Source organism: Onthophagus taurus, chromosome 3, assembly GCF_036711975.1.
Source record: "Onthophagus taurus isolate NC chromosome 3, IU_Otau_3.0, whole genome shotgun sequence".
NCBI lineage: Eukaryota > Metazoa > Arthropoda > Insecta > Coleoptera > Scarabaeidae > Onthophagus > Onthophagus taurus.
In genome coordinates, this window is record NC_091968.1 from 30,221,324 (window position 1) to 30,248,305 (window position 26,982).

At 33.8% G+C, this 26,982-nt stretch overlaps 5 protein-coding genes across 5 annotated transcripts in view; 2 read left to right on the plus strand and 3 right to left on the minus strand.

The window, feature by feature from the left end:
- Positions 1-783: 783 nt before the first annotated feature.
- On the minus strand, positions 784-1,498 carry LOC111417022 (fatty acid-binding protein-like). Its single transcript, XM_023049167.2, has 4 exons — positions 1,377-1,498; positions 1,152-1,321; positions 990-1,094; positions 784-935 (listed from the first exon to the last, which is right to left on the minus strand). Exons 1-4 carry the CDS (start codon positions 1,444-1,446, stop codon positions 885-887), a joined length of 396 nt encoding a protein of 131 aa, XP_022904935.1. The 5' UTR covers positions 1,447-1,498; the 3' UTR covers positions 784-884.
- Positions 1,499-1,615: 117 nt separating this feature from the next.
- LOC111417024 (fatty acid-binding protein-like) lies at positions 1,616-2,475 on the plus strand. Its single transcript, XM_023049170.2, has 3 exons — positions 1,616-2,143; positions 2,203-2,304; positions 2,356-2,475. The coding sequence occupies exons 1-3, from the start codon at positions 1,904-1,906 to the stop codon at positions 2,407-2,409; spliced, it is 396 nt and encodes a 131-aa protein (XP_022904938.1). The 5' UTR covers positions 1,616-1,903; the 3' UTR covers positions 2,410-2,475.
- Positions 2,476-9,238: 6,763 nt separating this feature from the next.
- On the minus strand, positions 9,239-9,889 carry LOC111417023 (fatty acid-binding protein-like). Its single transcript, XM_023049169.2, has 3 exons — positions 9,750-9,889; positions 9,421-9,695; positions 9,239-9,356 (listed from the first exon to the last, which is right to left on the minus strand). Exons 1-3 carry the CDS (start codon positions 9,817-9,819, stop codon positions 9,306-9,308), a joined length of 396 nt encoding a protein of 131 aa, XP_022904937.1. The 5' UTR covers positions 9,820-9,889; the 3' UTR covers positions 9,239-9,305.
- Positions 9,890-13,025: 3,136 nt separating this feature from the next.
- Positions 13,026-13,672, minus strand: LOC111417025 (fatty acid-binding protein-like). The gene is made up of 4 exons (XM_023049171.2): positions 13,571-13,672; positions 13,348-13,517; positions 13,174-13,281; positions 13,026-13,116 (listed from the first exon to the last, which is right to left on the minus strand). Exons 1-4 carry the CDS (start codon positions 13,638-13,640, stop codon positions 13,069-13,071), a joined length of 396 nt encoding a protein of 131 aa, XP_022904939.1. The 5' UTR covers positions 13,641-13,672; the 3' UTR covers positions 13,026-13,068.
- A 5,172-nt stretch (positions 13,673-18,844) lies between these two features.
- Positions 18,845-26,982, plus strand: part of LOC111417031 (poly(rC)-binding protein mub) — a 30,770-nt gene continuing 22,632 nt past the window's right edge. Inside the window, exon 1 of the mRNA XM_023049176.2 lies at positions 18,845-19,250. The gene's annotated coding sequence lies outside the window, so the exon portion shown is untranslated. The remainder of the gene's footprint in view (positions 19,251-26,982) is intronic.

Below are 26,982 nucleotides of genomic sequence, written 5' to 3' on the forward strand. Positions count from 1 at the left end.
CTAATTTTCAACCTGAAAGCTCCCTTTTAAAATAGGATAAAAGCTTTTCGACCCAATTTTTAAACTCAATATTATTTCTTTTCTTTTTCATTTCTTAATCGAAATAAAAACATGGTGTTTAGTTATTTAAATTTTTTTTTTAATTTTGTAACTGCTTGTTTTTGATAGCCTATTATTATGTGATCATGGAAGTTGATTGGATATATGAAAGGACGTGTTGTGTTGGGTCGGGCGAAACGGTTTAAAACGAAAACTACTACCATCATATAGTAACCCTGATTGAAAACGATGGGGGGGATTCATCGAAGTTGAGCTCCATTGCGCTCATATTTCCATTTGAAAATGTCGTGTCACAGATGGCAGAGTACCCGGATTAAGCTTTCATTTCTAAATCGGAAAAGGTATCAATAGGATAAAACTCCATACTGTTATTGACGCTTCCTTAATGTAAAAATTTATTTTTATTAGAATTGTTTTAACTTAACTAAAATTGATGATCAAATCTTTTCCGCGAAGGGTTGATTGAAATAGAACTTTCTCCCAAAAACGAAAACCATGTCAACGTGTCACTTAAATGACACGTTACGAAAAAGGGGGAAAAAATTTACTAGGACCGATTTTATTTGATATTGATGCAACATTGTACCTTGACACGTTTCGTAATCCACTTAAAATTTTTTTTAATTAATCATAAAAGCAATATAATTGAACGTAAATAATCGAATACACGATAAGGTTTTGATAAAATGACAAATTGAAAAGGAGATAAAATTAAAAAGTTACTTAAATTCAACACATTTATTTTTAAAATAATAAGAAAACTTTTTAAATTTCTTTAAACACTTGGAGAAAAAAAAACTTTTAGAAGAAGACGAAATCAACTTTTAAACTCTCTTGAAAAATCTTTTTCCACTTCCTTTGGCATTAGAGTAATGCTGAAAGAAATAAAACAGAAAAATCCAATTTTAAACTAAAAAATTAACACTCACAATAATTAATCCGCCATCGGAGAATTCGAAAACCCTGCTTCCGCTTCTGCCATCACCAAACACCGATTGAACTTCAACTTTATTTCCATTCAATGTAGCCGTGGTCTATACAACCAATTAAAAGTATTAATTTGAATTATTTCAATTTTAATTTTCACCCACCTTAACGGTTATTCCAGGGAATAACTCTTCATCAAAAGTTTCACCGAACGTGAACTTTTGACCTCTTCCTGCTGAACTTGAAATGTTGCACACATTTCCATCGATAACAACATCAATTGTTGGTTTTGACCCATCTAATTTCGAAGCAATCTCATCACTCACTTCTGGTCCTAAAGGATAATTTAAAAAATATAATCAACACATTTTTAGTAATACATTTCTTACCCAAAGATTTTAAATATTCAAAATATTTCTCATTTCTTTCAAATTGATATTTCCCCGCAAGTAAAGCCATTGTATCGAGAGAGTTTAAGATGAAGACGGTTGTAAATCACTCGAAATTATGACAAATGTCTCGGTTATACTGGTCTATTTATATCTTTCGTTTAATTCAATAGATTAAGGTTAAATTACTTTGGCCTGCCTTTTCAAATACTTTTATCTGAGAGTGTTGCTTGTGAGTTAAAATTTGAGCACACAGATTTAAAGATCTATTTGAACAAAAAATTAATTAACTTGACAAAAATTATTTGGGTAATTTTCCAATAAGCAAACTGAAAAATGGTTTTGATAATCCCGTTTAAAATATAATATCGGCAATAAACCACTCATTTTTAAACATCGATCGCATCGATCCGTCTTAATCCGTGTCATAAAACTATGCCCCCTATAAAAGATGGGTTTTGAGCGGTTCAAATTCAGTTTATTTTTACGATTCGTTATTGGAAGAGTGAGAAAAATCGAAAAAGAAAATGGTCTTGATTGCCGGAAAATTTGAAAACACCGGGAACGAAAATTTCGCCCAATACTTGAAGTCTTTGGGGCCGGAAATTACCGACGAATTGGCCTCGAAGATGGACAGTTCGAGACCAACGATCGAAATTAAAGTCGACGGTGACAACTGTAGCATTAGCAGCACTACGGGTAGAGGACAAACTTTTACTTTTGGAAAAACGTTTGAAGACGAACCATTACCGGGACAAAAGGCCCAAGTAACAATCACGCCAAAAAATTAATAAACAAACATTTAATTTAATTATGATTTTTTTAGAGTACCGCTGTTCTTAGTGGCAACAAGGTCGAAATTAAATCCGTTAGTGGATCCACAACAGGAAATAGAGTTTATGAATTTAGCGACTCCGGTCTTGTTGTTGTAAGTGCAAATTAACGAAATTATTTTAATTCTTTTTATCGATTTTTCCAGCATTACTCAGCCCCAAGTGGTGTAACTGCCAAAAGAATCTACAAGAGACTCTAAATAATCCACGAAAACACAAATTTTTCATTCAAATGTAATTATTGAAACAATAAAAAATTAAAGAAATATATTTATTTTATTAAACCGACATTTCCCGAAATTCTCTTTAATAAGTACGTTTGTTATTTTGTCTTGATATCTCAATTCGTTTTTGAGATACGATTTGTTTAATTATTAAAATCAATAATAACAAAATATGCAGAGTTGAGTTCAAAAAATCATAACAACAAAGTTTATGGAAAATAAGAAATTATTTAACACTATATCTTTATTAAATTTGTTTTAAAATGCTCTTTATTTCAGCTTGACATCTCAATTCGTTCTTGAGATACGATTTTTTATGTTACCGTATTTAAATCAATAAAAATCTAATATGTACAGGGTGTCCAAATTTCGATGGATTTGCAGGGTATCTCAGTTATTATGAAAGATAGAAAGTTGCGGTTTTCGCGAACCTGAGCTACTTTTTTGTGAAACTTATAATGCCGTAAACCAAATTTTCATAGACCTCTTCGTTTTTGATATACAGGGAGTATTTCAAAATTTACGATTTTCAGACACCCCCCGTATCTCGGCTATCCGGAAACTTAGTAAAAAAGTAAAAACGGGTTCTAATAGATTTTTTTACGGAGAATCCAATGGTGCACGTAGAATTTTTCTAGTCATCACGGTTTTTGAGTTATAAACACAAGTTAGGTTTTTTTAAATGGAACCACCTATATTTTATTTTTTTATTGAACTAGAATTTTTTCAAGCTTTTCAATGATATATAATACTCTATACTTACCTTTATAATTAACCTCGAAATTAAAAAAACCACATTATTTTATAAGTAGGCTATGATAAATTAAGTGATCGCGTTGCTAGGATACCAGAATAAACAAAGAATTTTGAAAATACTATAATATTAATTATTGACTTATTAAAAAAATGTATCTATTAAATTTTGTTTGCTAAAAACGAAAAATTATTAAAAACTAAACATTATGCAAATATGGCTTCAAGTTACAAGAATTGTTCAAAGTTGTTACCATTTTGATGCACGCATTGTTCACAAAGTTTAGTAATGCGTTTAATTGCATTTAGAATAGTTATGGGATGTTGCTGTAAATGTGAAAAAGCATCAGTTACAGCAATTTTCAATTCCAATTTTGTTCGATTCTGGGTACTATATACCCGATTCTTGATATATCCCCATAAAAAGAAGTCCAAAATAGACAAATCAGGTGATCTTGCTGGCCATCGCGTTGGACCATGTGTGCCTATCCACCTACCAGGAAATTCTGCAGTTAGGTAGCGACTCACTACCTGCGCATTACGAGCGGGAGCTCCGTCCTACTGAAAATAAATATTATTTAGCCGAATAAGAGGAATATCATCCAAAATCTCTGGCAAAACCTCTTGCAAGATGTCCAAATAGCGATTAGCGCAAAGGTTTCCTTCAAATATTTTGTAAACAATTCGTGGCCCAATAATAAAACATGCCACGCTAAAACCAAATTTTCCTTGACGCTCCCGCTCAATTACAATATGTTGGTTTTCTTGATGCCAATGCCTGTTATTATGACGATTATAGATTCCTGTGCTGGTAAAATATGCCTCATCAGACCATATAATAGAGGAACTAAATTCAATATTATTTTGTGCATGGTTCAAATACCAGTTACAGAATTCCAAACGTCGTTCGGCATCTCCCGGGTGTAAGTGGTGAACTATTTGTTCTTTGTAGGGTTTATATTTATACTTTTTTAGAATCGCACAGGCTGTCGATTTTTTAATTCCAACTTGACATTCAATTTCCCTACATGATGTTTTAGGCGCGGCTTCCACACATCCTAACACGGTAATTCCATTGTTATTCCGATTTTCTTTATTATATTTTTTTGGTCTGGGCATCAAAAAACTTCCATAATTGATCAAATTACGCTTTATTCGCAAAAAAATTTTTGAATTTGGTTGCGCTCTTTCTGGATATCTGAAGTGAAACAATCTGCTAATAAAATGTTATTGCTGATAAATGTTGCATTCTACCTATTTATATATAATTCAGCAGCTTGATTAACATTTTCATTTGCATGAATGTAACATACTAGCATGTCATATTTTTCATAATTTTCATAGCGCTCCATTTCAAGAAAAAGATAATTAAGTTAAGTTAATTAAAGGTAATTAAGTAACACACGATTTATTGTTAGCACAAAATTCAAAATTAAGTTTGACAGTAATTAACTATATTTACTTTGTTTATTCCGGTATCCTAGCAACGCGATCACTTAATAGACAACCTAAGCCTTGACGTAACAGAGATGGGCGGAGCTTATATCGACTCCAAACATTTTCATAGCTAAGTGTGTTGCTAACGGTAAATCACCATATGTAATTTTTCAATTAGTGTTAAAATAAAATAAACTAAGTGGCTTTTTATGACATTTTTATTACGGTTTATCATTAGCAACTGTGGTTAGCAACGGAATTGTTTAGAGTCGATATAAGCTCCGCCCATCTCTGTGACGTCAGTCTATTTATCATTGCCTACTTATAAAATAATGTATTTTATTCAATTTCGAGGTTAATTATAAAGGTAAGTATAGAGTATTATATATCATTGAAAAGCTTGAAAAAAATCCAGTTCAATAAAAAAATAAAATATAGGTGGTTCCATTTAAAAAAAACCTAAGTTGTGTTTATAACTCAAAAACCGTGATGACTAGAAAAATTCTACGTACACCATTGGATTCTACGTAAAAAAAATCTATTAGAACCCGTTTTTACTTTTTTACTAAGTTTCCGGATAGCCGAGATACGGGGGTGTCTGAAAATCGTAAATTTTGAAATACTCCCTGTATATCAAAAACGAAGAGGTCTATGAAAATTTGTTTCACAAAAAAGTAGCTCAGGTTCGCGAAAACCGCAACTTTCTATCTTTCATAATAACTGAGATATCCTGCAAACCCATCGAAATTTGGACACCCTGTACAAGGGGTTAGGTTAAAAAAATCATAACAGTAAGATTGATGGAAAATAAGAAATTATTCATTGCTCACTAAATCTTTATTGAATTTGCTTCAAAATGTTGTTTATTTCATCTTGATATCTCAATTCGTCTTTGAGATACGATTTTTCAAATTTCTTGTTTTCAGTACATTTAAAATTTGCGGAAAAATCTATTTATGGGAATATTGTTGTAATATTTTCAGGGCACATAGAGACAATTATCGATTTTATCGGGAAAAAATCAGATTTAAAAAATCTCATTTAATTTCGTGGATAACCTTTTTTAATCGCCATCATTTAGAGATATACAAAATAGTTTTAAAAAAAATTCTTTATTTACTAATTTTCTAAACATATTATTATGAGCGAATTATGAATAATTCAAAAAGAAATTCCAGAGGTTTGCAAGAAAGGGTGCATAACACCAATCCATAAGAAAGGAGATAGAAAGAACTGTAATAACTACCGATGTCTAACAGTCACAAATTCCTTAATAATAATAATAATATTCCTTTATTACCCAACAGGCATAGCCCAAAAAAGGATAACAATATATATTACATAATGTAATAATACAATAATATGTATCTGTATGTGAGAAAAAAAAAAAACAAAAATTACAAAAAATTCAAGAAATTAACAATTGACCGAATTATAAAGAAAATAAAAATAAAAACTAAATAAGTGAATTTACATGTATAAGTGAATTTGCATGCAGGTGATTACTGATTGTCTGGAATCCTGTTGCCCACTTTACAGAGAGTGTATGTTGGCGCCCGTCTCATAATGTTTGTCCTAGCATAAGGAGCCTTGGAACAACAAACCCTAGTCGCTCAAGAATGAAAGGGCAATCGATGTTATATTCGATAAGCCTTTGTAGAAACCTTTCATAAAACGCGTTTCTTCTGTCCATCAAGGAAATCATATTGTGTCGTGCAAGCAAATCATTTTGTGGTATACATCGCTCAGGGTAAATTCCATCAGATTTGTAAGAAAGAAATTTTAAGAATCTACGATGGACTCGATCAAGGCTTAAGAACTCACATGCATATAAGGGACTCCAAATCAGGCAAGCGTATTCTAACTTACTCAGAACGTAAGCACAATACAAGGTCTTTAATAAGCTGACACTTGTGAAATATTTAGACATACGCATCACAAAACCTAGGGACCTAAAGGCCTCCGAACACACATTATTGATATGTTTTTAAAAATTAAGACTTGCATCAAACAGGACCCCCAAATCCCTGTACTCCTCAACACGCCTTAAAATGCTACCAGCAATATTGTAAGGATATATGCATGGTGACGAGCATCGGCTATAAGTAAGTACACAACATTTATCTATATTAAGGTTAAGTTTGTAGGTCTTACACCATTGCACTATTGTGTTTAAGTTGTGCTGCAGCTTATCTGCCATCGATGAGACTTCGGCATAAATCTTGATATCATCAGCATATCCCAACATCCGACAATCAATTTTTAGAAGTAAGTCATTTATGAAAAGAATAAATAATAGAGGGCCCAAATTTGATCCCTGTGGAACCCCTGAGGTAAGAGTGAACTCATTAGAAAAATATCCATCGCAAGCAACATAACATTTTCTATGTTGCAAATAAGAGGCCAGAAGTTGAATTGCTGAAGGATCAAATCCGAAAGAGCTCATTTTATACAAGAGAATTCTATGGTCAATCAGATCAAAGGCTTTGGATAGATCAGTGTATACAACATCCACCTGCCCACGTCTATCCAAGGTGCTACAGATAAACTCGGAAATTGTAGCCAAGTTGGTAACTGTAGAGCGACCGGAAACAAAACCATGCTGGGAAGCTGACACAAAGGGGCACGTGCTGGTGTACATAAAAGAATATAATAACTTTTCAAATAGTTTAGCAAAATTGCAAATTATCGAAATTGGTCTATAGTTTGAGAGGGACGTACCATCGTCTTGATCGTTTCCATCTTTCAGGAAATTCACAGGATGTAATGGACAAGTTAATAATAAATTTAAGAGGCCAAGCAAATATATAACGGTAATCTCTGACCATAAAACTTTGCAACAAATCATCTCCAGCAGTATGCTTATTAGAAAACGTTGCCATTAATTTAATTAGCTCCTCTTCTGTAGTGGGATGAAAAGAGTATGGCAACGGATTGAAATTAGATTCAGTGAAAGTTCCGTCAGTAGATACAGTGTGAACAGCAGAAAACATGTCAGCAAAAGCATTTACAATATCTTGAGGATCAGCAAGAACATTGCTCTCACTATCAATCAGATTACAGGGTATTCTTGTGGTACGTTTCTTAGCTAGGAGAAAATTCCATATACTGGACGGATCAGTCTTGATGGTATTTTGTATGTTGTTAAGATACTTAATGTAACTGTCGTTTATTTCATTTTTTAACAACCTCCTTAGTCGCTTAAATTCACTATAAAATACAATTTTTTTTGTTTTGATCCATTTTTTGTGATAGAATTTTTTGATATTAATATGTCTCTTTATTTCCGGCGAAAACCACGGTGGGTAAGAACTATCAGATTTGGTTTTAACAGGGACGTGTGTATTAATTACGGAGTAAATGGCATCATAGAAGGCATCCAAAGCCTCATTGACATCGGTATGGGAAAGCAAAAAAGACCAATCATACTTAAAGAAGTGATCATATAATGCAGGGTAATTTGCTCGATGAAAGTCATATCGTAAATCATCAGAAGATGGGAACCGCTGTTGATTAGTAGGTGTAGAGTAGTAAACTTCCACTTCAAGACTGGGATGATAAGAATCTTCTGGTACAACTGGATTGTCAGATCTTATTATGTGAAAATTCAGATCAGCATTAGAGATGAATAAATCCAACATTCTGCCATCTTCATTCTTAACGTTATTGTACTGTTTGGCATTAAGAACACTTAAAAAATCAATAAAAGCCCTGGTTTTAATTGAATGTTGACTAGTAGGTAAGATTAAATCGGGGAGATTGAAATCTCCAACCAATACAAAGAAACATACTTAAGCATACTATACGGTCGAATTGTAAAAAATTTGATACAAGAAGAACGGGCACCATGTGAAATGGAAAAACAAGCGGGATTCAGAGCGTGCATGGACAATATATTCAATCTAAACCAAATCACAGAGATGAAAGTAGCTATATGAAGAATAACACATCAAAAATTGTGGCAAGCGCTATCGCAAACGTCAATAGATGCCAACCTATGTATATGTGCAGATTGCTCTTGAAGAATGGAGAAAGAAGGTGTTGTCCGAAAGAAACCTGGCACCAGGGGGACTGGAAGGATCGCAAATGCTGGAGATTTGCAATCGGAAGGCGGAAAACGCTATAAACCGAAATTATATGTATAAAATTTTTTTAAATCGAGGCTTAACGAATTATTAAAAAATCATGCGATGAAATCTAAGGTTTATTTATTTACTTTTTTTTCGTCGAATAAATCTCAAGAATTAATTCGTCAATCAGGATACGAAATAAATCCATCTGAAAAAAAAAATCATAAAATAAACGATTTTTTTGTCACCTACATTTTTGAGGGTTTATAAATCGAGATTAACAACTAAAAAAAAAACGGGTGTGTGTTATATAAACTTATCGGTGTTTGCGTTTAAAATTTATAAATAAATCCTTGTATGATTTCGCCCGATGATTAAACAACAAATGTGGGTGCGCTTCTCATTATCTATTGTGTAAAATGTAAAATTGATTTTAATCATCCGATCTCATCATGTTACAAGTCCAAAATACAATATTCAATGTTTATTATTGTTTGTTTCTTTTTGATAAATTTTAATTATCATTATAAAAATAAAATTCGAAATTTATGTTTGAATAAAATTTATTAAAACAACGTAATTATTTTTTTACAGTTTAAATCTTTAAAAAGTTCATACTCTCTTGTAGATGCGTTTAGCTGTCGCATTAGCTGAAGTGTAAGTCTAAAAGAAGAATAAAGCATTTTTGTAATCTTCCAAATTGGAACTAATGGAATTAAAAACTTACAACAACGAGTCCAGAATCGGAAAATTCATAAACACGACTTCCAGAAATTCCGGTTGAGCTACTCGATTTTACTTCGACTTTATTTCCGTTTAAAGTGGCCGTACTTTGGATTTCTTGGCCGGGGAATAAATCGTCCTTGAAGCTCTGTCCGAAAGTGAAAGTTTCCTTTCTTCCGGAACTGCTAGAAATGGTGCATTGATCGCCGGTTACGGAAATTTCCAAAGTTGATTTTGAGCCGGCGTATTTTTTAGCTAATTCTGGTGTCATCTCGGGAGCTAAAAATAATAAAACCATTATCATTCAAAAAATTAAATAAATAATTTTCTTACATAAAGCCATAATGTAAGCTTCGAAATTTTCGTTGCTTTCGTGGGCGTATTTTCCGTTGATTAGAGCCATTTTATGTTTAGAAGAAAATGAGACTTGGAAAAGACTTAAGAACAGTACAAATTGTGTGAATTCACTAATTTTGAAACGGATAAAACCGAGTTTATATAGATAAAATTGTGCAAGTAATCGTCAAAGGTGGATTAGATGATTTATTGCAGTTTATTTGTCAATTCAATATTGGTTTCGCTTTTTTTTGTAGAAATCGAAATTATTGAAATAGATTTTTATTATAAATTGAAAGATTTATAAACTATGAGATAAACCCCAACAATAGTATAATGATGATTTTGTAATAGTTAAGTTTTATTACGTGGAAAATTTTCTACAAAAAGTTATGTTAAGAATTTAAGGAATAATATACATATTTTAATAAGTTAGCCCTTTCGAGACTCCTGGTACACCGTATGTACCAGTAAATGTTTTACCAGACTAAAACAAGTTTCTATCTTCTCCAAATAAAAGATCGTCTTGAAAGGGTTAAGGTACAATTTGAGGGAGCTTTCAATCAAAGAGTTGTTCTCGGAGGTAGTTGAGTAATTGACAAAAGAGTATAAACCAGTTTCGTTAACCTAATTAAATCGGCTAAGCCGATATAATTAGGTTCATCAATCATAAAATCGATTCTCTCCACTACTAATAGTGTAAATAACATTTCTCGCCACTTTGTGTCATTACACAGAAAGTGAAAATTAGTGTCTCCCTATGGATTTCTCCTAATCAATCCTGCTAGGAATAATCTAACTCATCAATAATAATGTACATCTTACGTACATTTCAACAAAAGTCCTGGAATTTGTTATTAAAGACTTGTCCAAAAATGTAAAGGATTGCTTTGTGCGTTTTGAGGTCTGACGTAGACCGTACCATGATTTTGAGGCTGAGCCAGGCAGACAATCCGCAATTATCGGGAGACCGGTTGCTTCGAGGATCGTCCCAGAAGTGGAAGACCAAAGACTCTAGCACGGAGTTGTCAAACATCGTTTGGGACTTCGTAGCATCAAGATGCATAACAGATGAACGCCACTCGCCTTCAAAGACGTCGCGAACTTCTAAAACGCTTCTCACCGACGGAGCTCAAAGACATCCTCGATCGGAAAGACACCGGTGATTTTTGTTGATCAACAAGTCAAGATCAATTTCCACGCGCACAAAGCTAAGGTGGTTCATGAGTGGTGCCGGACCAACTTTCCACGCATGATCATTGCTTAAGGCCTGTGTGTAGACAAAATTTAAATATTTCGAACTTTAATTCTACAGAGTGTCCCAAATTCGTTGTCCGCACGGTCTATCTACGAAACTAAAAGAGACAGAAAAAAAGTAACTTACATGTCATGACCTCGTTTTACGAAAACTCCAAACAGCTATTGTCTTTTATTTTTATCCTACCGACAAAAACTGAAAAATTTGTGAAATTTGCGAATTTCTCACTTATTACCAAAAGTGGAGTGTTATAAATTAAACTCTCTTCCAGAAATTCACTTCCAGAAAAGAAAAGTTGAGTTAGGTTAGTTTTGTTTACAAATGTCAATCAACTCTGACTAAAATATTGGGTAATATTAAGATAGGTAGTTTTCTTTTGAAACCCCGATTATTCCATGAAGGAATCCCAATTATAACGTGACGGAATATTAGGATAAATCAGTTTTGCTTTCGGCAGTCAATCACCCCGGAAAAGAATGTTTGGTAAGGTTAATCTTTCATCATTTTTGAAATTCATTGTGAAAATTCGTAAATTCTTAAGTTTTTGCTGATAGGGTTATTCGAAGTTTTCGACATTAGCAGTTTCTCGAAAAAATGAGATCATGACATGTAAGCTACAGTTTTTCTATCTCTTTTAGTTTCGGAGATAGCCTATGCGGACAACGAATTTGATGCACCTCTTTGATTATATATAATATGGATTGAGCTAACTGAATCTATCTACTAACAAAAATGTTGCTCAAGGTGAATAGACGCAGATGGAAAGCGATAATGTGAAAGTGTAACAAAGATAGATATATTATATGTCAGTACGCTTCTATATCTATCTCACTTCTATCAGTACACCCATTATATGGCAGTACGCTTCTATGTCTATCTCGGTTCGATCACCTTGCGCAAGCTATCTCTCTCGTTGGCTCAATCCATATTATATATAATCAAAGATGCACCTATACATTGTTATTTGTCAATATTTGAATTAAATTTATGCCAAATTTCATATGCTTCTGTTTTGTTTTTATCTAAAAATACCATGCCGCCGGACTTTTGTGATGTATTGCAGACGAAGAAGAAAATCAGGATACACCAGATTCCTCGACATAAATGTAGTCTTCAGTGATGTAGAATTCACTACATAAACCTTATTTGATGTCCACAGAGACACCATATCAGAATCAAATCAAGATTCTATTGCAAGAAGCAACCTCTCAACATCTTAGATTGGAGCATTAAGACACCTTAGATATTGGAGAATAACCATTATCTCTGCGAGGTATTGCATAAAATCTATCTAATGCTAGTTCTGAAAGATCTGATTCCTTCATGTAATGAGTTTTCTTCGGCGAATCTACAGTTCACATTTAGTCGAGAAATACTATCGAAATTTATGAGTAGTGTGCTTAGGCTGTAAAGTGATGTGTTTGAATAAAAGCAACCTCATTCCTCCTCTCAACTGAAACAGGTTGTGGTCTATTAGCGTATAAAAGCACATACATAAAACAACTTTCATAACAACTTTGAGCACCATCTCATTCTGTAATAGTGGCCCTCGTCTACAATAAAAGTTCTCTCCGTAAATGGTTATGGTTCTCTATACCATATACTTTACACCAAGTTGTACATTAATCCTTTCCAATATCTTTTTAAAAAACTCACGTTGGTCATGATGAGTCTGAGTTACTCTATACAGTAAATTCAAAAACACTTTGTTTGCATTCCTAAACTTTAACTAAATATCCTTCACTTTACAGTATATTCAGTGCGTCTCAGCTCAACATGATATACTCTATCATAACAATGCGATAAGAAGCATTCCTTCATCAACTCAAAAGTTAGAATCCTCAAAGCCTTTAGCTACACCATAAAGTGATTAAAATAATGATTTTCTAATAATTGATTGCAACTTATGCATCTTCTTCTACACTCTAATGCTATAATTGTAGCGTGACAAAATTGTTGCATAATTGGTAATACAAATACAAATGACTGAGATATATTGAGGTGAAATGAAAAAATTATTATTTATTTATAACATTTTATTGAAGTTTTAAATCATTTTTAAGCGCGTTTATAGAATCTTTTCGCTTCAACACCACCTGTGTAATGCTACAAATAAAAATGATATTGAATTAGAATGAAATAAAAGTTTTATAACAATCTTACAATGACTAAACCTTCATCTGAAAATTCGTAAATTCTGGCACCACTATTTCCAGATTTCTTACTAACAGTTTTAATTTCAATTTTATTTCCATTCAAAGTTGCTGTGCTCTATAAAAATAAATAAATAATAAAAATGATTATAATCGCCGATTATGAATTGAAAAATAAAGTAACCTCAATATCGTGACCGGCGAAAAGATCATCTTTGTAAGCTTGCCCAAATGTAAAACTTTGCGTTTGACCTCCAGAACTAGAAATTGTGCAATTATTACCGTCCAATTTAACTTCGATCGTTGGTTTTGAGTTTACGTATTGGGTTATTACTTCGGGAGTAACTAAAGGACCTAAATAAATTTATAAAATTTAGAACAATAAAAATTAATTGAAAAAAACTTACCAAAAGATTGCATGTAAGCCTCGAAATTTTCATTTCGATCGTGAGTGTATTTTCCAGCGATTTGAACCATTTTACAATTTTTTAGAAATGACTTTAATTTCTCATAAACTTTATTAATATATATACTCAACAGATAAATCGTAAATTATTGTTTATCTAATATTAGGGGGTCATTTTATCATATAAACGATTGGAGATGACACATTAGTTAAGTAAATTGATTACTCATTATTATTTGGTGAAAAATCTATAATTACTCATCAAATTTGATTGCGAGTAAAACTTTTCGTAGTTTACTTTTTGCAAGTAATCGTATAAAAAAGTATCCGCAATTGAAAATCAAAGGATCCGATTGAATTAACATTGGGGGTTTCGGTGAAACGAAGGGAAAAAATTTATTTGATTTAGTTTCGTCGAATTTTACGAGGTTTGATTAAATTAAACTTTTAATTGAAACAACCAAAAAAAAAATACTTTTTTTATTACGATTTTGACTTTGAGAGGAATCCAAAAATATTATGTTTTATTTTTAATTCTTATAATACAGGATTTTTTGCAATTTATGATACCAACAATTACACTAAAAGAACACACCAGACACGGCAAATCCACATCTTGATATGTTTTGAAGGAATGTCTTTAATGCAGAAAAACACTTATTGACGTACACTTACTAGTTTTGTCGTCACACACTGAGATTACATGATTGTTGTCTCATCAGTCTTCGGATGTACTGGCACAGCCCCAGAGCTGGATGCTGCAGTGCCATGTCACTTCAGGATTTGATTGTAAATCAGCAGTTTTTCATTTACACATACAAAAGAAGGCATCACTGAAAATATGCTCAGAAGGACAGTAACCTCAGAGGACACCTCGAAATCCTCAGGGACCGACGTCTAAACCACTTGATTGAAATTAAAACCGTATAAGGTCATATTTAGAAGCAGGGATGATTGGGCCTCCACTTAAAAGAGGAGCCCATGCCTAGTACACCGATGCTTCAAAAACAGTTAGAATAGCCACATTAAATTGCCCCTCAGCTCGGACATAACCATTAAAGCTCAATAAATATATTATTATTATAATAGAAGAAATATCGCGTGAATGCCGTCGTCCGAGTAATAACACAACTTTTCGGCTGCGTGTTATTTAGTGTTTATTATTGTTAAAAATGCGTTTCACGGATGAAAATTTACGAGAGCTTAAAGTTTTACTTGGCTAATTAATTGGTGACTTAAAAAAAAAGAAACTTTTATATGCAAAGTTATAAACGTTGTGAAAGAACATTTTGTGGCGGAAATTGAGTCACTCAAACAACAAAACGAGGACTTACAAAAGGAGAACCAGTTATTGAACAAAAAAATAGATGGTCTCGAGCAACATTCGCGCCGTAACAATGTTCGGATATTTGGACTTGACGAGGAAAATGTTGAACACAAAGGTCTAGAGACCTTAAAGGATAATATGGGGATTTCGGTTAACAAGAAGAACGGTAAACATCCTTGTCCTGTCATAGTGAAGTTCCTGAGTTATAAAACTAAAGAAGAAATTCTTAAAAATCTGTTTTACTATTCCTTTCGCGAGAGAATACTGCAGCAGGTTCACACTTGTTAAATATGGAGGACGAAAAACTAATAAAATGTGTTCGTAAATAGCAATTTTTATATAACCTTCAACATCCAAAATTGATATGAATACTCAAAGGAAAGAAAGAGCCTGGAAGGAAATTTGAAATGATGACCTTTGAAAGTACTGACAACATTTTTCTTCAGCATCAATTAAGTGTCTAAATAATGTCCAGTATACTCCCTTTTCGTTCTTTTAGAGCATCGTGAATCCAGTACCGTGGCCGCTGTTTTTGCGTTACTTCTTCTTCCTTGTCCAAAATAATCGGCATTAATTCAATATAATTGGCAATCATTGCCAATTGTCTGATAGATAACTTTCTAATAGTCATACCGTTGGTTTTTTGACACTATCCGCAGATAGGCGCGACAGCAAAAACGTACAACAACTAACAGATGTGGTGCTGCACTAAACGTGATCCGAACGGGGCATCTACAATTTGCATACACGGGCATAATACGCGTTTCATACGAGAATAGAACGCTGTTGGTCCATTGCAGTGGGCTTAGTAGTGTTCAGAACGTTTTCTTACGTGCTTGGTACGTTCCTGCTACGGTCCTCGTATGGAACGGTGTAGTGGGCAAAGGCCTTTAAATGTACGTTCTCTTCTGACCTGCCTTGATGAAGTATCGAATGTACTTTTTGAAAAGAAATACTCTGTGTTGGGATTAACTGAAACGTGGCTTAATGATAATGTCAACAATGAACGGCTGTCTATCGACAGTTATACACTTATTAGACGGGATAGGGTATGCCGGGGTGGAGGGGTAGCGATGTACAGGGTGGGCAAATTTGGGTGTTATTATAGGCTATCTTAGAAACTATAAGAGATACGAAAAAAGTAGGTGCCATGTCCCTTTCTCTTTTTTCGATACTAACCCAATCCTGCACACACCAAACCTCCATCTTCTTTTGTTTTTAAGTTATAGCCAAAAAGTCAAATTTTCGTGATTTCAAAAAATGCTCATATTTCGTTTATTTTTGAAATTAGAGAAATGGGGTTGATACGTTCTTAAGACACTTTTTTAAGTAGAATATACTGCTGTTGAAAAATTTTAAAAATATTTGATGATTTTTGAGATACAACACAAAGTTGTGTTTTTTTAAATACAAACTATAGTAGATTATGGTGTTACTGAAAAGAGCATATTTGTAGCTTTCCAATGATGTATTGCACGCATGGTGTATTTGGGGAAAATAAGCGTTATTTTTTAATTCTAAAATATTAAAGATTAATATTCAAAATTTTAATTATAGTAGGCGAGGAAAACGTTAAATACTACTTAGTTACTATAGTAACATGAGTTTACTGATCATTTTATTCTATAATTTTTTGAAACGAGTTTCCCGCTTAAAAATTCCTCATTATCTTTAAATACATAAAGCGATAAAATTAAAAAATGATTCTTTGAAAATGATAGATAAGGCTCCATATACCATATAAACATCGTTTCAATGGAAAGTCCGCTGCCCAGTTTATGATCCCTAATCTTCCTCTATCTCACCCAATTTCAAAAGAAAAGGTTGCTAATATGAAAAGACTTCTAAATCTCCTGGTTGGGAAAAACAGGGACGATACTACCGAAGATTTCATTTATTGATACCCAACTGTTCTAACCTTACAACCAGTAAGTTTAGTAGAAGAAGATCTAGAAGAAGTCTGTGACTGTTTAGTTCCTGAAGTTGTTCATATTTAATTATTCATTAGTTAATATGTTTCTTGTATTTTTAATAAACAAACTTTGTCTACAAATCATTTTTTATTGGTGAACAAAGTAAGGGATAAGATACTGAGAAATTTAAATCAACTCTTCAAAGTTTTTATTCATTGGTACAAAACCAACTTTATCCTGCATAATGGTACAAGGGCAACTTTCTGTCATATTCGTGCAAAAGCATATAGCAATTAGGTAGTAATTACTGTCCGAACCCGCCTACTATAATCAAAATTTTGAACTTTAGCGCTTACTATTTTGGAATTGAAAATTAACGCTTATTTTCCGCAAATACACCATACATGCGATACATCATTGGAAAGCTAAAAATATGCTCTTTTCATTAACATCATAATCAAGTATAGTTTGTATTTAAAAAAATACAACTTTGTGTTGTATCTCAAAAATCATCAAATATTTTTAAAATTTTTCAACGGCAGTATATTCTACTTAAAAAAGTGTCTTAAGAACGTATCAACCCCATTTCTCTAATTTCAAAAATAAACGAAATATGAGCATTTTTTGAAATCACGAAAATTTGACTTTTTGGCTATAACTTAAAAACAAAAGAAGATAGAGGTTTGGTGTTTGCGGGATTGGGTTAGTCTCGAAAAAAGAGACCGGGACATGGCACCTACTTTTTTCGTATCTCTTATAGTTTCTGAGATAGCCTATAATAACACCCAAATTTTCCCACCCTGTACATAAGTAAAAATTTTTTAATTTCGCGTTCTTTCCTCTGGCAATAGTGTGCAGCTTTGGATTTCAATTAATAGTGGAACAAATGATTTGGTTATAGGCGTTGTGTATAGGCCACCTAATTGTGTTTTTAACTTCTTTGTTTCGGAATTAGAGATTGATTTAAGTGCGATATGCTCGGAGCATGATATCGTTACTGCTGTGGGCGACTTTAATGTTGACTTTATGGCTTGTGGTGGTTCCCGGGACACGTAGCTATACATCTCGTTTTTTCCCCACGAGGTAGACACTGCCTGTGATAGGTTAAATGATGACCTTGAACAGTTAAGAGTTTACGTTGGAATGCTGCGAAAACCGAATTAATTTTGTTTGGTTCTTAAAAAACCCAGAAGTGACACTTCATTCAGATAGAGGTTGAGGGTTGTTATTAACGGTCAGTGCATACCACTAAAAACTTCCGTCCGCAGTTTAGGTTTGTTGCTGGATGAGGGGCTCATCTTTTCGGAGTACGTTAATAGGTGTACGTAGCGATCGTATGAGGCATTAAAAATGATATACGCTATTCGAAGTGAACTTTTTAATCTAGTAGCGCATGAATGTTTTACACTCGATGTTATTTTTGTCCAAATATCAAGTAGTGCTAGACACAAAAGAAACAATTAAACTTTATTTTGTAATAAACATCTACTTATTTATTTGGACAAAAATAGCATCGAGTGTAAAACATTCTTGCGCTACTAGATTACAATGTTAGTTTGCTTTTTGATGGGGAAAGAAATGAATTTTTAAGAAAAACAAAATAGATAAATATATGTATTATATATATATTTTTTTTATTGTTTGTTTTTTGTTCCAGTTTTTGTTTTCTTTTGTAATAGGGCTGGGTGCTAGAACAAATACCACTTTTGTGGCAATTTGAACCCAGCACCTTTTTTCTGCCATACATTTATTATGTTTTAGTTCTGCTTTTTATTGATATAAATATGTATACATTTATATTTTTTCTTGATAATAATGTATTGTATTAGTGACCCAAGTGTATCATTAATTGAAAATGTTGGAAAAAGTAAAATTTTCTGAAAATTGTATGATATTATAAGGGTTAAAACAAAGAGTTGAATTAAAAAAGAATTTAGTTTTTAGTCGCGACGAAGTAGGAATTGAGTGGAGTCGACGCAGCATCCGAAGCATCGCGGCGACGACGCCGGGCGTCGCGACGCTCAGTCCGCTCTGGGGCTTATCTCTGTTCGGTGCTCTGCTCTCAATTCACACCCGTAAACCCTCCTAACCCTTTTTAATTCTCCTCGTTTTTTCGAACAATAAATATAAATTAAATTAAAAAAAAAACTAGAAACTCTCTAAAACTTATTAAACAAGAAAAAACCAAAACCACCCCAGTGCGAGGTCGCCTGGCGTCGAAAACCACGACGAAAACGTCATCTTTTCCAAGAAAAATTAATCCCAACAAAAAAATTAATTAATTAATAAAGCACGAGCGAGAACAAAATCCGCGAATAACAAAAATAATCAGTTTAATTTAAATAAATCAGTGAATAAATTCGTTGAAGAGATAAAACGAAATTTTGAAGTAGAAAAAGTAAAAAAGAATAAGTGGAAAAGAAGAAATCTGGTGGTGCATGGTGAGTATGTTATTAGAGTAATTGAAAAAACGTCCCTCACAGCAGGTTTCGTTGCTGTTGTTTTACTGGGGGAAGTTCCTTTTGTTTTTGGGTTTTAATTGAAAAACGATTCGCCTCCGGAAAAAAAACCTTACCTCTTACCTCGTTTAATTAGAACCGGAAAATTCACCGGAAATGTTTACCAACCAAAAAGGGAAAACCACAAGAATCTCTTTGACTTCGACAAGAATCGAAATTACAAAAAAAATTAGTTTAAAAAATCAAAAATAGAGAAAAAGTGTTATCACTATCTTAATCGTTAAAAAAAAACTTATCACGATTTATTTTTGTATTTATTAAGTAATACGATAAATAGGTTTCTACAGATAAAAGTTGCATAATATTTTATGGCACTCAATCTAAAAGATAAAAAAATTTTAATTGAAAATTTAAAAACTTAATACAAAACAAATATTGTAACAATTTATTAATTAAAAGGATAAGTGGATAAGTTTGAAGTAATCTTATTTTTAACGGGCGCCGCACTTTAGGTGTCTTAGCATCTCCAAGCTGATTCACCTAAGAGATGCGCTCAAAATGTTTATAATTAGATTGTAGACCTGAACGTATTTACCCCGAGAACGCGCATCTATTTCCATTACAGTTGTATTTAAACCACAACACAAATAATACAAATAATTAACATAGCTAAAAAAAAAGAAAATCATTTTATTTTTCAAAATTACAACTAAAAAAATTTTTTTTAATTAAATTTAAAAAACTTTTTAATTAAATACGCTCCTGTATTAATAATTTTACCTGTACTATGATCGTTCACTGTTACCTGGCAACATGCGCTCCGAACTCTCTCGTTGCCATAACGACGACGCGTACTCTATACCCCGTCCTCGTCGTTCTGCATCGATTCCGTGACGTCACGGCGTCACGACCGCCGCGATATCGACGCCGCACGTCACGACGACGTGCCCGGAGTATTCCCCGCGACGCGTTCGTCCGGAAAATAATACGAAAAAAAAAGTAACAACGTTCGTCGGCGATCCGGACCTGGAATAATTGAATTAGGCGCGCGCGCGCTTCTCTCCCATCGCGGTTTATATCGAAACTAAAGTTCCGGGTGATTTCTTTTTTACGTCCACCCTGTATCACTTTGATGTCACCCTAATTTTCCATCTCTTTCTCATTTTCAAGTTGAGGGTGAATTTACTTTTCGGTTCGGTGATTATCTTTTAATCGGGTTTGCTTAATTAGTAACGAAACGTTAAATAATACAAATTTGGGTTGAGATGTTATATGAAGGTGTTTTTTTTATCGTTTTTTAATTTCTGTTAAACTAATCATTATGAACAAACATTTCATTTACGTTTTTTGCAAAATTGAAAAGAAAAGATTGCTAATAATTTTATCTACAATAGAATTTTATGAGTCGATTAACTCGTGTCATATGACATATGTATGTCATAAGATATCTGAAATGGTAGATCATCAACACCGACCCCCAAAGAGGGTCTGGACGGAATCCAAGAAGACATAATAAGACTACTTAAATAGTAGTATCTACAAGATATTGGATTTAAATATAGAAGAATACAGAGGGTTGTAACATTAGAAAGGAAATTTCATATAACTCGCAATATATTGCAATATATGAATGCAGTAACCATAGTTACGAAACTACTGTACACTTGCACTGTCCCACATAAAATGTAACTAATCATCGTTTTCCGCTCTTACAAATGCCATACGTAGTAAATTGAAATTAACACAAATTAACCGCTAGAGAATAATATGTGTTAGAAAGAAATAGCATTAGTTTAATCACGGAGTTTAATAGTCTGTTGTACAATTCATATAGCCACGTCAAAAAAGCACGTCTGTTCTTCTAACGGATGTACCTACCGTAATCGTAACCTCAAATCGAAACGTCTTGTGAGCGTTGAACCACCGTTTAAATAAAACTTACTTGCGACCTGTACACAACTATTTGTTACATAAATTAATAATTACATAAACTTTATTATTAATTAACATTGATGCTATTTCACTGGTTAATCTCAACTATCTTTGACAATATTTCACATATAACCTCCATTACTAACATAACCATCTTGTCCATATCTTGATTCATACCATTTTTAAGCTGCCAGCTCTCGTAGTTTCCAGTAGTTTCTACTATAGTTTAATAGTACAGGCATTGGGTAGTTTGGAAAGGAAAAGTTGTGCTTGGAAAAAGGTGACGTCGTTATGGCAACCCTGAGTTTTCGGCCGTCTAAATTAAGAGACGCACGGTTAAATCCGAAACTTTCTAGTTCTAGGTGTAGCTAGAAAAGCTATAGGGCAATTCTAACTTTTGAGACCACGGATATGAATAATTCATTGCTGGTACGACCAAACCACTACCAAATATTCTTCAGCCAGGAGTTACATGTTCTTCCTATAGACCTTTTCCCAGAACGTTTCCCTACATAATGGCAAAACTTGGTACATTTTCCCTCGCATGACATGGATCATATATAATAAATCGTCGCAGTGTCAGTACTATCTCTCTATCCTTCTGCATGCGTCTCATCATCTCCACGTTGATCACTTTCTCTAACCATGAAATCTTTAACATTCGTCGGTATATCCGTGTCTCAAATGCCTCCAGTCTTCTCACATCAACCGCCTTAAGTGTCCACGCTTCCATCTGTAGAACAGTACCGACAGCCCATAGCATCATTCGCATTCTCAACTCCAGACTCAGATCCCGACAAGAAAAAAGCTTCTTCGTTCAATTAAATGTGCTTTTAGTCTATTCAATTCTAATGTGCACCTCTTGGGAGTTGTCGTTGTTATCATTAATCGTTGTGCCTAGATATTTGAATTCTTTTACTCTTTCACATTATTCTTTTACATATATCTTATTATTGTTTCTTGTTGTTTTTGTAATAACTATGTACTTTGTTTTGCTTATATTCAGACCAACATATATTCTTCGCTTACCGCAAGTATCCTATTAATAAGCTTTTGTAGATCTTCATATGTGCTGGCTAATATAACCGTATCGTCAGCATATCTCTAATTGTTTATTAGCGTACCAAATTTATTATGTCCTCTGAGTATAGGATAAAGAAGATTGGAGAAAGTACACATCGTTTTCGAACCCCTCTTTGAATTTCAATTTCATCAGATGTTAAATCTTCTATACGTATTTCTGCTTTTTGCTCATAATAGAGGTTAGAGATTATTCTTACGTCTCTGAGATCAATTCTCCTCTTTTATGAAGTTTCTATGAGTAGAAACTTAATCTGTACTTTATGACAGATTTTCAAGTACTTAAACTTTATCTGTCATACTTGACATACGTCATTTTTCATCACACATATTCATGGCAATCTCAATCTTCTTTAATTCACACGCTCATAACGAATTCAGGCATCATAATTATTCCATTACCCAATTTACATTGGTACATCAGTTTTTCTGAGGTTATGGTATAATATTGACATTTAGAAGAATCTAAGATCAAAGTGAGATAGAATAAACCAATGTTTTAGTGCTAGAAAGAGAAAACAAATTCTTTGTGTGAAAGCATTGTACATAAATGTAAAGTCATTGATTAGACGGTTAACCACAAATATAGTTATTTAAGCTTAAGTTGTTATCATAGGTAATGGTTGTTATAGTGTCGGTGAAAATAATGATTTTTACAAAATATTCGTTAACATATATTGTTACAATTAGTGAAAATTAATTTAAGCCGAGATCCATGTTATATACAGGTAATTTTTTTTATTTATAAATAAGACAAACATTATAAAACATTTTCTCTTAAAATGTTTAATGTAATTTTTTGTTTAAAAGAGATTTAAGTGAATTTCTAGATCTACAATCCTATTATTCCACTAAATAAGGCCGTCAGTCATCCAATATAGAAACAGTTCCTCCCGTTTCTCCATTAAATAGGGGTGTTGCTGGAGAATTCGGTGTTTAGCTCTGATTAAAGTTTCATTCAGACGTTATCTGCAGCTTCGCACACTCTGCAGAGTGGTCCGTTTCAGTAGAGAGACCATTCTCATTGTTAATTTCTGTTTGAATGGCAGTTTTGTTCGCGACACTCCACACAGAATCGGTACTCAACAAATTCTTAAACAATTCAAAATATACAAGATTGACTACACCTTTAAAACTAGGGTAAATTCCCACCCTTCGTATATATTTAGGTCAAAATGGCATTGTGATTAATTAATTTTTATGGGAACCACCTGCTCACCACATCGTAGCGTTTCTGGGAATAGGGAGGGAGTTGGGGGGTCACATCAATTAAAACATCGAGTCCCAACTTTCCAAAGTTCCATCCCATACAGTGACAGTGAGATTTACTGCATCAATTATTAAATTCCAATCCGGCAAATTGCGGCAACTAGCGACGACGCCAATTTCGATGGATTTCACGTGAAGAATGAATAATGGGGGTTAAAACCCCACGAAACCTTTCCGATTTTGGAGAGGTGACTTTCCAGGAGAGGTTGTCGCCGTTTTAATTGATGGGGAAAGACAAGGTAAAGTGGCGGTTTGATTGACGGCGACAAGGGCTCCCGGATTCACGACGTAAAAATCCATCCGGAAACTAAATAATAAACATGTCATTTCCATAAATGTTGGAAATCCGGAGGATCGGGATAAAGGAGAGAGGGTGTGGAGAGTAATAGTTCCGAACTGAACTCAGCGTCAACCTCATACATAATTCATGTTTGGATCTCGAGAAGTGTTTGGCAATTCGAGACACCAGATGTCCTGGTTATTCATTAAAAATGTTATTTAATCATTTTATATGAAATAAAATCTTATGGCAACGTCACATATCATCAAAACAATACGAGAATCATCCATTGTGACAGCGCAAACTTGGTCGACGCATTCTACATGTACGTTTTACACAAGAGAAAACGAACGTCGACGTAAATATGGACCCCGTTTGTAAAATAACAAATGAACGGAACCGGTTCCTTTATTATTTCTTTTTTTTTTGGTCGGACTTTCAATAAAGCGCCCTCTACATGCAAACTTTCTTTTGTGTCTGGGTCTTGTTTGGGATTCTAAAGCTCTCTTTGCCGACAGCTTTCGAGGAAAGGAAGTGGACGTCTTATGCCAGAGGCAACCCGATACGAAGACGACAGACAAAGTTTTCACCACCATTATGGGATGAGGGTGGGTTGGAAAGCTGTCGCATTAGAAACTTTAGCTTTACATGTTTAAAGACGCACAGATTGGACGAAGTCGAAAGCTTAAATCAAAAAGTTTTTCATTTTAATTTCTGATGCAATTTAAAAAAGCTGTTGTCGCTTATCGGTTTTATCTTTAGCGCCGCCTACCGGGAAATGAACGATTTTATCGGGTTCGTTTTCAATTTGCCAGTTTCCGTTCGGTTCTTGCTACATTCCACGAAAATCTACCCTCCCAATAGAACCGCAGAGCGGGAGGTAACGGGAAACGATGAGAATATAAAGATTATTTTGATATTTATGGACGTGTCAGAATTTAATCCCGCTCCCCGAACGTCATTTCCGGATTTTACGTCGAATCCTCTAGTAGTATCTACTTTCGCTGTCAAGTGCAATGCGACATTAACTCCGTTTTACGTCTCAACGTAAATATCCTCACACGCCGCTGACAAAACGAAATTACGAGCCCTTAATCCATGTAATTCGAACTTAATACCCCCCTGACTGTAACTGCGATATTATAATTCCATTTAGAATGGTACCGACGACGACGCAACCCCCGTTTTCGCTTGCAAAGCGAAATTTAATAACCCCCAACTCTCCGTAGGTCGTCCCATTTAGACCATCATCCTAAAAAACCAGAACCGTACCTACCCTCATTATTTATTAAAACAAATTTAAAAATTCACCAAAAAAATCGTTTTTTTTAATTATTTCTTTTATTGGTTACAATCGAGAAACGGGGACTATTTGTACACCGAAAAATCAATTAATTTAATACCGATATCTTTGAGAACGTCGCGACTTGCTATCTAAATCGATCGGATCTACTTCTCTGCGAGATGGGTTTCGGAAATGGACCGAATCGGTGAAAAAGACCATCATCTCTCAACGTGACAAGATATTTTCCAGCGTAAAACGATTTCTGTGATACTTTTTCAGGTGATTACATTCCTTCTTGGTCACTTTAAAACTCATCGAAATTTTTCAAATCAACTATAAAGTTAATTAAAATATAGTGAAATTACCCTAACTCGAAAACGTAACTTTGTTTCGTTATAACATTTTGACTGACCTTGTATACTTAAATTGTTTTTAAAGTAATAGATTTTAAAAAATACTTTGGGTAGCCACACTAGCACCGTTACTATCTAGAACTAACACTAATTTAACACAACGAAGTTTTGCGTAATAAACAATTGAGGTCACACTTGTCCATAATAATAATAAATTCACAAAAAAAACTAAATAGGGCGTGTACAAACTTAGTTTGAAACCTGAAATTAACTTTACCGTCGAGGTTACGTAGTTATATAGGAGACGCATAGATGTCGCCCGTAATTGGTTAAATAATTAACGCGGCGTACTCGGTATACCTACACAGGCTTGTTATAGGGGTTGTGCATTAGGGATACATAGAACCAGGTGTGTAGGTGTATGTAGATTATTCCCAGACTTAGCCTCTTGAGATAACAGCTTATTATACGACAATTTCACCCTTTATAACATAAAAGACAAAATAATTAACTTCAATCTCACCGCGGACTTTTTCAATTTTCATTTCAAATTTCAATGGACTCCACAAAAAGTTATCTCTATGTCAGAAACATCCACCGCAAATACTCGTTCGGATAAATCGATATTATTGGTACAATACTGATAAATAGCTAGTGTAGCGAGGGAGGGAGATGGGAAAGGGGTGGAAACGTTGAGGGGTGAAAGAGGACTTCCGGTGACACGGTGACAGGTTGAAACCTGCCTCGAGCGTCGGTTACCTGGATCGTCTATTCATCCCCGTTCTCTCCACTTCGTTCCGGCTCGGTATTAATTACGTTTTCTGACTCGCAACGTCGGAATTAGGACGCCATCCCATCGGCTGAAACGTGGAAGTTGATATGTCGGGGTGCATATGATGCTGGGGGGCTTTTCCGACGTTAAACATCACCCACTTTATCAAGCAATAAAATTGTTATAGTCTATTTCAATTTTTATAAATATTAATTTATTTTAACTTCAAAGAGTTTAACACTTTATCATTGTACGAACCATTTGGTTTTGAAACGTTGATGGGTTAAAAATCAGTGGAGAATTAATCACAACGTGTCGATTTAGAAAAATTAGCAAGCTTTTCAATAACTCAAAAAGAAAACAAAAAATAAAAAAGAGCTTTAGTTACTTCTCGTTTAATTAAACGAAGCATTCTGTTTTTTTAGTATCTTTTTCGTTGGAGTAGATCTCAACAGATAATAAGATCACAAAGCGATTAAAAAAGGGAAACTAAAGGTTGAAGTTAATTATGAAAAGAAGTGAACTTTATGCTCGTGAAACTTTCAACTTGAAAAGTAAGTTGGAATCTATTGACGTTAGCGAGGTCGATTGTTCTAACTCAGCACCTGGAGAAACTAAGATAATATTGAAGTTGTTCTTCTATTCACGGTCCGGAACGATGGACAAGGAAATTATATTCATGTAATATAAACTAAAAATTTGCAAAATTTTTTAAATTAATTTATTAAGATAAAAAATCGATC

Bases quoted from the DNA above. Each gene is read 5' to 3' on its own strand.
- LOC111417022 (XM_023049167.2), bottom strand. From the start codon at position 1,446: ATGGCTTTACTTGCGGGGAAATATCAATTTGAAAGAAATGAGAAATAT. The intron at 1,322-1,376 runs GTAAGAAATGTA...ATTATCCTTTAG, and splicing joins TGAATATTTAAAATCTTTGG to GACCAGAAGTGAGTGATGAG. The intron at 1,095-1,151 runs GTGGGTGAAAAT...TTGGTTGTATAG, and splicing joins TCCCTGGAATAACCGTTAAG to ACCACGGCTACATTGAATGG.
- LOC111417024 (XM_023049170.2), top strand. From the start codon at position 1,904: ATGGTCTTGATTGCCGGAAAATTTGAAAACACCGGGAACGAAAATTTC. The intron at 2,144-2,202 runs GTAACAATCACG...TGATTTTTTTAG, and splicing joins TACCGGGACAAAAGGCCCAA to AGTACCGCTGTTCTTAGTGG. The intron at 2,305-2,355 runs GTAAGTGCAAAT...CGATTTTTCCAG, and splicing joins GCGACTCCGGTCTTGTTGTT to CATTACTCAGCCCCAAGTGG.
- LOC111417023 (XM_023049169.2), bottom strand. From the start codon at position 9,819: ATGGCTCTAATCAACGGAAAATACGCCCACGAAAGCAACGAAAATTTC. The intron at 9,696-9,749 runs GTAAGAAAATTA...TATTATTTTTAG, and splicing joins AGCTTACATTATGGCTTTAT to CTCCCGAGATGACACCAGAA. The intron at 9,357-9,420 runs GTAAGTTTTTAA...TTCTTCTTTTAG, and splicing joins CCGATTCTGGACTCGTTGTT to ACTTACACTTCAGCTAATGC.
- LOC111417025 (XM_023049171.2), bottom strand. From the start codon at position 13,640: ATGGTTCAAATCGCTGGAAAATACACTCACGATCGAAATGAAAATTTC. The intron at 13,518-13,570 runs GTAAGTTTTTTT...AAATTTATTTAG, and splicing joins GGCTTACATGCAATCTTTTG to GTCCTTTAGTTACTCCCGAA. The intron at 13,117-13,173 runs GTAAGATTGTTA...TTTTATTTGTAG, and splicing joins CAGATGAAGGTTTAGTCATT to CATTACACAGGTGGTGTTGA.